The following is a 10,151-nucleotide window of genomic DNA, read 5'->3' as shown; positions in this document are numbered from 1 at the left end:
TTTTGCTATTTAATCATTGATCAGTGAATTAAACATGTCAAATCAAAATAATTGTAAAAAAATGACCATCACAATTTCCCAGAGCCCAAAGAGACGTCTTCAGTCCAAAACCCAAAGACTCTTCATTCACTAGCTAAAGCAACACATACATCAAAGCAGTGAAAGATAACTTTTCAAATCCCCCCAGTTTAGAAAGTTACTTTTAAGAAGCCGTAACCAGCGAATGTTTGACATTTTCGCTTGAAGATGTGACTGAAATGATTGATTATGAAAACAAATGTCAACTTATTTTCTCTCCATGTGTCAATGGTTTATGGTCTTATTGTTTCTGTCTGATGTTTTTTTTTAAAAAATGTGAACAGACCCTTAAAAAAAAAGACCACATCCCGAGCTACTTCCCCTCCCTTTGTGTCCTCCCAACATAGAAGAGATGCAGAGCGTGTTAGCCGCCGCTAGGTGGTATCACTAACCAGTACATGAGAAGTTACTGAGCTGTTTAACACACAGCGTTCCTCAGTGGGTCTGTGTCCTACCCTTATGTAAATGATCAGTCTCGCCTGCTTCCATTTTGTCTGTCCAACCCCCCGCTCCCCCGAGACCATGAGCTCCTCTAACCAGTGGTGTGTAAAGAGTGTGTGTGTGTGTGTGTCAGAGCTGTCATGACCAGACAGCAGAGGATGGAGATCTAGGAAGGAAAGCAGATGGATTGAGGCACAAGGACTGCTCCCATCAATGCACGCACAGAAACACACACACACACACATTGGCCCATGGAGCAGCTGTTGTCCTTTTTCTGCGACTGTCCGAGCTGACTCCATGTCCTCCTCTCTCTCTCTCTCTCTCTCTCATTCCTTTCTGTGCTGGATCAGATGCATTTCACAGTCAGCCTGGGAGCTGAGAGGTAAACAGTGGGGCTAATTGTTTTGACATACTGCTCTTTGTTTTGGCCTCCTGGTGCTAATCAACCACTTGGCTAATAAGTCTGCCTGGCAAGGAAAACACAACTGTGTTTAGGCTGGGAGGAAGTAAAAAAAAGAGGGGGTAGGGGGGTGGGGGGACAGGCCAGGACAGGTGCTGCAGTCATAGCTGCAGTCCACATTCTGCTCGTCATCCAGAGTTCCCACAGTGCTGCTGTGGCTGGGTAGCGCCCCGCTCAGGTGTGAATCTATTTATCCTCATTAACGAGCGTCTCCCCAAAGTCAGCCAATTAACACGCTGCTCCTAATGAAGCCATTAGCTGTCAGATGAGGTAGAGGCAGTGCTTGTCATCGGTCCACTGTGTGCATGTGTTCGTGCGTGTGTGTGTGTGTGTCCCTGCTCTTGCTGCTAATAAAAGCAAGAGAATTAATGGAGTGAGCGTGTGTGATAATGAGTTAATGTGGAACAAGCAGGACGAGCAGTGATCAGCCCTCTGTCTCAAATGAAGATATCAGACACAGTGATTTACTCTCTCGGAGACATAAACAGGCCTCACCACTCGTTCATGTTTGTGTACATTTAATGGATGGGGTAAGTGGGCCGGGCCAAACACAGAGCACACTACTCGGGCCCTGTGGTTTCTTGAAAGAGGACCTCTTGACTGCAGGTGCGCAGCCGTGTGCGACCACTTCACATCACACCAGAGTCCGCGGCCTCAAAATAACTGCAGACGTCACTCAGAGCCCCCATGTGCCTTAATGGAGCTATCACACAGCACAACCTTAATGTGGTTTTAATTGTGAAAGTAATTGCAAAGACATGACTGGCACAGCCTCAGCAGACAGGAACAATAAGATCACAGGGGCAGCTGCGCTACTGACACCGTTTTTTAGATTTAATTGTTTGTCAGTGACTGCACATAAAAATGTGAGATTTCTCTGAGCCTGCAGTGACGTCGAGAGGTGAGGAGGAGATTTAAAGGGTGAAACTGTATTTTTTAAAGGGCAGCTCCACCAATTTGACACATTAGAGTCTGATGCATGTGTGAAAAGAAGTAGAATAAAGCCTTTTGTGACTCCAGAGGAGGCTGCATGTAATCTAATAAATTTCCTCCTGTGATGTAGCTCAGTGGCCAAGTTGCATTGTGGGTAATGTAGGCTCCAGTTTAAAAACAAGTGATTAAAATCAATCGAGCAGAATCAGAAATATTGCTTTTTTTATTCTACACATATCTTATTCATTTTCAAAACCTCCTGCCCACATTACCCACAATGCAACTTTGCCATCACTGGAGGTAGTTTATCAGATTACATGCAGCTTCCTCTGGAGCCACAAAAGGCTTTACACAACCCTTTTCACATATGCTGTAAAACTCCCAAGCACCTTTAAATCGACTTTAATGTGTAAAATTGATGGAGTTACCCTTTAAAAAAAATGAATTTTAGATTTGAGAGGTTTTCTGTTCACGATGATTCCTCATTTTGGGATCCCCTTGGCTGGATGCACCTTACACCCTACAAAGCCGTAGCTGAAGCTGCCCTGCCCTGTAAGGGATGCCAGAGCTGAGAATATGAAATTGATTTTAACGTTATGTGATTAATTGTATTACAGATTCTTCTTCAATCTCCTTCTTCTTCTTCTTCGACACTCCCACTCCCGTCCCCTCCTCACCCACTCGGCTTTCTTCTCTCAGTTACTCTGCGTTTGATCCCGTCCTCTAACGCACCATCGTAACCAACAGAGGTCCTCTGGCCTCCAGTGATCAGTTATCAAGTTTGGTCAGGTTCACTTTGAAGTCGTGTCAGCGCCCTGCAGAGGCACTGCTGCTTCTATTCTCGAGTCAAAACACGCAAAATGTGATGAATCAGTGTGTAAATGCTCCCTGCAACAAGTGTGCAAAAGCAGAGCCAAAGGATGCTTTTATACGATTCAAAGAATGCAAATTGTGCAACTAAAAAAATGTGTCATTCCAAAGCAAATAAAAAACAGACTTACTGTGTCAGGCTGAGGGAGGATACAGAGAACAACACTTCTAAATGAGTGACTGGGAGTCTATCTTTGAGGTTTACTAAGTGTAAAACACCCAAATGATGAACTTGATTTTTCACTAGTGTTATTAACTATATTCCAGAACTTAAAAGTCCTATTTGTAAGAAAAGTACATTTTTGAGTGTCATTCCCTGCTCATCTAATACTGACGCTTTGGGATTGTAGGTTGCGTTGGTTGCTGTCTCAAAGCCTTGAGAGTTCAGTATGAGAGTCAAAAATTCACTTTTCTTACAAATAGAACCTTTAATATATCTATTTTAATATAAAATATCTTCTTTTCCATCTGCGTTTCACATATTAATCACATATTTCTGTCATTATTTTCAGTTGTTACCTGCCAAGGAGGTTCATTTTTCACAAGTCCATTTGTCAGTCTGTTTGTTGGTTTGTGATCAGGATTACACAAAAACTACACAACGGATTTCCACAAAACGTGGATGGAGGATGTGTGTCTGCCCTGAATAGACCCCCTCAAATTCTGGTGCTGATCCAAATAAATCCAGGAATTTGTTCATTCTTTCTTCAACATTGCGTTTTCTGACATTTTTGTATAATCATAAAATTATGGTTAAACATCACATACAAAGCTATATCAGATTAGGCTTGATTGAATTAAAGTCCTTGATGGAGGTTTGCGCTCCACTGAGTGCCGCTCCAATTTTAGTCGCTTTGTCCTGCAATTATAATAATTTATAAATGATTGATTTTGTATTTTGTGTTTACATTTAAAGAGTCATCACAACAAGTGTAGGGTCATGAGATTACTGACAGGATATTAAAAAAAAAACCCGAAACATATTTCCACTTTTTCCCCTAATCTTTTTTTTCATTTTCACATGAATTACTGAAAAATGTCAAACAAAGCAAAGAAAATATAGAATTAATTGGGGAAACGTACAATATTCAGCTGATTATCAGGGTCAGAAGGAGATATTGTTTTGTTTTTAAAAGGCTACAACTCAAAAAAAAAAAAAAAAAGGGTGGGAAGCAACGTTTTTATAGAGGAGACACCACCTATAATGACCTGATAGAAGAGGCATGAAGATGCATTTGTGACCTTGCAGTTATTTAATGGTGTGATGAGACTCGGTGATGTCGAGTCGATCATTTAAGGATGAGACGGAGTCGGTGAAGTCCAAAGCCATGTGGCCGACCAGCAGCCGATATTGATTATTCCCCTTGTATGAATGCTCTCATGTGGGTTGCTGTTTGTCTGTGTTTCTCCGTCCGGCATCTAGCCTGCAGCCCCCTGCGCTCCCCCTCTCTCATTAAAGAGATATGTGATGCTGAATGTCCTCTCTTTGACCTCCTGCCATGCCACTTTTTACTGCCAACACTATATATCAGCGGCTCGCAAATTTTTTAGTCTGCCTTCTCAGAAAATTTGCGCTTTAAAGTCCCCGCTGTTTAATCCTTTTATGTTCCATTCACTTCATTGACCTTCAGAGATTGTTTTTTTTTTTTTTTTTTTTTTTTACAAAGCCCAGGGGGAAAAATAACACTATTAATAAAAGCTTTGGAAAACAATTTATTAAGAAGGATTTGGTAACCACTTTTTCTTTTCTTTTCTTTCTTTTTCTCTTTTTTTTTTTTTTTTTTTTTTTACACTTTTGACTTCTTAACTTTCAACCAAAGTATTTGAAACAGGATACAGAGCAAATCCAAAGAAGAACAGAAGGTTTGAGATGAGATGCAATTATAAGAAATAAAAAAAGTCAGCCGAGTCAGCCGCTGCCATTATCCCCCCTGCCAGTAAACAATCCTCCAAACTGCCACTGCACAAGTTCTGCCTCTCTATTGTGGCTGTTCTATCTGATGATCAGTCCGCTCTCACTCGGGATCTGATGCAGGCGCTCAGTTATCTGCTGGTGCAAAGCCGAGTCATCCGACCTCAAGCATTTTGGGGAAAATAATTACCTGAAGTTCATAATTTAAAACCTTTGAGATGTGCTTTCATCTCGCACCTGTTATGTTTTTTTTTTCTCTCTCTCTCTCTCTCTCTGTCCTTTCCCCAAGTCAATCATTTTTCCACTGGTGAGTTATTTCTGTGCAGCTATCAGTTACTCTTTAAAGACATGTTTGGAGGCTGCGGGTGAGCATCCCGACTGAAGCCTCGCGAGGTGGAAGAGGCTCAAGGATACTGCAGCGTTGCTCTGGACCTTGGCTCGCTTTGCTTGTTTGCTCGGCTGCTGGCTCCCCCTTTTCATCCAGAGGGGGCATTCTCTCCCCCCACCTCCAGGAATCAGGGATTATTTCAAACTAAAATAGATGGATGGAATCAATCAGCCATGGTTTTACTTTTCTCTGCTTCTATATAACCGCCCTCTTTCACCTCCACCCTCACACCCTTTTCTCCCCTCCCTCACTCCTTCCCTCCCTCTCTCTCTCTCTCTCTCTCTCTCTCTCTCTCTCTCTCTCTCTCGGTCTCCCCCACCCCCCTCTCTCAGGGCTGCAGACTGAGGAGATGCATAAATTCAGACGCATTAGTATTCCAGTCAGGCTCTCCATTTCAAGGCAAGGCCTAGCACCCTTCCGCCTCTCCTCCTCTTCTCTCCTCCCCTCCTTCACTCTCCCTTTCCAGCTCTATTTTTGAATCATTTAAGCAGCGGCTGCATCCACAGGCCTACTTATTTCCAAACCATCCATAAAAAATGTTTAGGCATTATAATTTTTTTTTAAAGGGAATATAGCTCTATTTTGCCCTCGCACGGCCAATTATACGCAGCTGTAGTCTTTGAAATGAGATTCATCTGCTTCTGATTGTGTGTGTGTGTGTGTGTGTGCATGTCATTGTGTTTTGCCGTCAGGCCCAGCGGCCCAGGCGATAAATCACGCATGTCTGATTGAGGAGGGCAGAGGGCCCGGACAATAACATTTCAGCGGAACTGCTCGAGAAAGCGTCTCAGTTTGCTGTGATCCGTGGAGCCTGCAGAACCTGCAGCCAAGGTCCTGTTGAACCACTGGATATTTCACAGCTGTAAGAGGCGTGAAAAACTTGGGGGAAAAGTTGCCTTTTGACGAGACATTGAAGCTGAGTCAAGGTTACGTTGCTGTGCGTGTGTGTGTAAATACATAAAGAGAGCACAATATTCTCTTTAGTGTGAGCACAATCAGTCATGATTTGGATTAAACCCATTTTCAAATTATGCAAAAATGTAAATGGAGATTTGAATGGAGAAAAAAAATTCATACATTTTGATTATTGCTTTCACTATTTTGATGATGACAATGATAATTATAATAATAATAACAATAACAATAATAATAATAATAATAATAATAATAATAATAATAATAATAATAATAATAATAATAAAGGATTCTAATTTGTAAATAGTTTTAAATAACTCTGTTTTGGACAGTGAACAGTTGTAGCAAGAAAATTGTTTATTACAACATACATAGTTTATTTCAAAACATAATACAAGCTTTATACTGAAAATAAATAATTACTTGAGCTGTCATCGAAATTTGGAATAAAACCGCCGAAACAGTTCAATCTTACTGAAAATATTGTGTTGTTTTTTTTTCTTTCTTTTACATTGCTAATTAAGTGCATGAATAACTAAGAGCATTTGTTTAAATTAATGACTTCAAAAGGGTAATATATAAAACTGTACAATATTCGAAAAAATACTTAAGAAATAAACCAATAACAGGAGTATTTAAGATTATAAAATTTTGATACTGAACGTACAATAAAATTATAGGCAGGTGTATAGCGTCGTCAACCCCTCTTTCTATTCTCGGCTCTGCTTCAGAGTCCACACAGTTTCTATGGTCGAAGATGATTGAACTCAAATAAATGCATTTATAAATAGCTGTAACTGTGTGTATGTGTGTACGTGTGTGTGTGTGTGTGTGTGTGTGGCGGCGCAAGCTACAGGCCATAAGGGAGGAATTCAATAAACAAAACAAAAAAACCCTCCAAGTGCTATTATGTTGGTAGCAGCACCTCTACGGCTGCTGACGAGGGCCTATATTTGCATATGCAAAAAAAAAATAATTACAGATCTGCTACGAGTATGTTACAAAATAATGACTGTAAATATGACGAGGACTAAAGCATCGTATACGCCCGAGGGAAGCATGAGCTGCGCTGTAAAATGGCCTCGATCTGCTGCTGCAACGAATCAATTAAGAAGGGAAAAAAAAGTGAGATTATTACTATTTGTTTCACTCCACTGTTCATACAAACAGAAGCAAAAGTGTGTGAGAGGAGCCCAAAACACATCAGTCCCATCTTATCGTTATTATCGAGCTTGATGAGAAGTGGTGACACAAACCAAAGGCGCTGGCAGGTTATTAGGCACATTTTTGTATTTATATCCGTGATGTAGAAAATAATTTTGGCGGGCTCCGAAGGTAAATCTGAAATGTGACGTCTATAGAGTAATGCCCTCGCGACAGTTAGAAAATGACGAAGGCTGAACAGGTATCTCTGTCATTGTTATTGTTTCAGTGCTGGAGGCGTGTGGAGGAGTCTGTACCGGGACTGCTGCGCCCCCGTGCGCTCCAGAGTCTGTGCCGGGGGGGGAATCACTCCCGGTGCTGCGGTCAGAGATCGTGGCACGAGGAGGCGTCTCCCGCGCTCCCGCTGTGAGAGTAGGGTCCCTCGTGCGGCGGCGGCTCCCCCGGCGGCGTCATGCGCTTCTCCTTCTGCCTCCGGTTGCAGAACCACACGCGCACCACCTCCTTCTCCAGCTGCAGCGAGTCCGCCAGCGAGGTGATCTCCTGCGCGGACGGTTTGGGACACTTGAGAAAGTGCGTCTCCAGAACCCCCTTCACGCTCACCTCGATGGACGTCCTCTTCTTTCTCTTCCTCCCCTGAGCTGCTATCTTGTCTATACTGCTAGCGCTGCCCGTGGACGAGTCCGCCTCCTCCAGCCACTTGTTCAGCAGCGGCTTTAGTTTGCACATGTTTTTAAAGCTCAGCTGCAGAGCCTCGAACCTGCAGATGGTGGTTTGGGAAAAGACGTTACCGTAGAGCGTGCCCAGAGCCAAACCCACGTCCGCCTGCGTAAAGCCCAGCTTGATTCTCCGCTGTTTGAACTGCTTGGCAAAGTGCTCCAGCTCGTCCGAAGTCGGCGTCTCCTCGTCGGAGTGGTCGTGGCAGTGATGCCCGCCGAGGTCGCTGTGCTCGGGGCTGAGTGTGTCCCTGAGGCCCGGGTGCATGCCTTGGCCCTGCGGGTTGGGTGGAGGTGTGAGGCCACCGTGGTCCAGCATGCCGTTGACAGTGAAGCCCGTCTGGGAGTAGATGTTGATCTGCTGCCCGCTGGTGATGGAGGAGTTGTGGGACACCGGAGTCCCCCAGGCTCCCGGGTGGTTGCCATGGTTGTTGTGATGAGGGGAATGATGCGCTACGTGCGGGGAGCGGTGATGGATGATGCCAAGCTGAAGGTCCTCTCGGCCTGGTTTCACGTCCTGCTGCTCCATGGAGGACGACCAGGGGCTGCCCTCCGACAGGCTGCTCGCCCACTGGTGCCCGAGGGGGTGTCCGTTGCTCTGGACGCTCTGCAGATAGTCGCTCTGGAGCAGCTTCTGGTGTCCTCTGTAGGGGCTAGCAGGCTGCATGGCCTGGCTGTCCGGATGGATCATGGGGCTGGAGCTGAGCAGGGTGTAGGGGCTGGAGGCAGCTGTGGCCATGCTGGCTGCTGAACCCCACTAGTGCTACTGAAGCGAGGGAGCAGCTCAGCCTCTGACATCTCCCTCTCTCTGGAGTTTCGGCTGCAGCCTGGCAATGACTGACAGCCTCCACCACCACTCACAGACCGACGGAGACGCAGTGACGGCGCGCGTCGACCAATGACAGCGCAGATGCCCGGACCTCCGCCTCTGGAAGCAGAGCTGCGGAGAGGAAAGGGTTACAGGCAGTCGAACCGGAAGTGAGTCGGAATGCTGGTCCAGTGGGTCTGGCTGTGGAACGATGTGCGCGTGGAGCGCAGTTCCTGTTTATTAATTAAAGTTTCAAACTGATTTACGCACGAGTTTATTGCCGCTCCTGTCACCCTTGAGCGCGTGCGAAGGAGGAGATTAAAGCGCAATGGCATTCGTTAGACGTGCCAGCACTTAATTTAGAGGGGATACAATCAAACCAAGAGCAGTTCTCACTGCTAATTATTAACTTTTACAGAATACTTCCTCAGGTGTTTATGGATTGAGTCTCTCAAGATAGTTGAGTTTTACGCACAGGACATTCACCATTGTGGCGAGACAGAAATAACTCTTGTCACGGGCCTTTAAGTGCAATTTAGTCCTTAAAATAAGATTTCCATAAGATATTAAAAATTTAACATTTCTCTGACAGCCCAGCTCACACTCTTTGCCGGGAATCTTGCACTCATCGAGCATGTTTACAACCTCGAACTAAATCATGTCTGCATTTTCTCAAAGAAGTACATGTGTCCTCCCGCGCCACACACTCATACTTCCAGTCTTTAAGAATCTCATCAGGTCCTCACAGAGATGAAAAAGATCTATCTGCATATCAGAGAGCTAACTTAGCCGCGTAATTATATTTGCCATTAGAAGGCTGCGTCCCCGGTCTCCTTATTGGTTTGAAATTCCATTAAATATATTGCTCTGGCTCCCAGGTTAAGCTTGATTTAAATTTGCATACATTTTCATACATTTAGGAGAAATAAAAGAAGGCTGCAGCCACCAGAAAGTCATTAAAGAGCGCTGAGCCGAGGAGCTGCTCGTGGAGACAGAGAGGGGGACAGCAAGGCCGGAGCAGGTGAGCTGACCGCGGGGGCTGGCTGTGCCGGACAGGGCCGCTTGGGTTGAGGGTGGACCGGAGGAATGACAGCGAGGGGAAGGGTGGTGACAGGAGAGTGGCGTAGCCATGTTGTCGTGGCGTGCAGGCCTGTGGACGGGTGGGAGATAATTCAACAGATGCATTCAGCGTGTTTGTTGTTGTTGTGTTCCCCTTCTGATTCCAGCACGTAAATTCTTCATGTACTCTGCTCTTTGAAATGTCATTAGAAAAGCGGCTGAATATTTGATGCGAATGGCGGGCCCGTTCTAGTGGCCTAGTTTGCTGAGCTGGATTGCTTCGTTTGAGATAAAATTATGCAGAATCGCACGAAAGAATATATATATATATGTAGCAGATTCACGGCACAGTGTATGGCTGTATTTCAAAACAATTCCTGCGTTTTTCTCGCGTGACGCACCAAAGCGAA

At 44.7% G+C, this 10,151-nt stretch overlaps 1 protein-coding gene across 1 annotated transcript; it reads right to left on the bottom strand.

The window, feature by feature from the left end:
• Positions 1-6,334: 6,334 nt before the first annotated feature.
• Positions 6,335-8,641, bottom strand: LOC115569234 (POU domain, class 3, transcription factor 4). Its single transcript, XM_030397226.1, has one exon. It carries the CDS (start codon positions 8,611-8,613, stop codon positions 7,525-7,527), a length of 1,089 nt encoding a protein of 362 aa, XP_030253086.1. The 5' UTR covers positions 8,614-8,641; the 3' UTR covers positions 6,335-7,524.
• Between the last annotated feature and the right edge of the window lie 1,510 nt (positions 8,642-10,151).

The sequence above is a fragment of the Sparus aurata genome, chromosome 18 (genome assembly GCF_900880675.1).
Source record: "Sparus aurata chromosome 18, fSpaAur1.1, whole genome shotgun sequence".
In the NCBI taxonomy this organism is placed as follows: Eukaryota; Metazoa; Chordata; class Actinopteri; order Spariformes; family Sparidae; genus Sparus; species Sparus aurata.
Note: the sequence above shows the minus strand (reverse complement) of the source record. Positions and strands in the feature narration are given on the sequence as shown.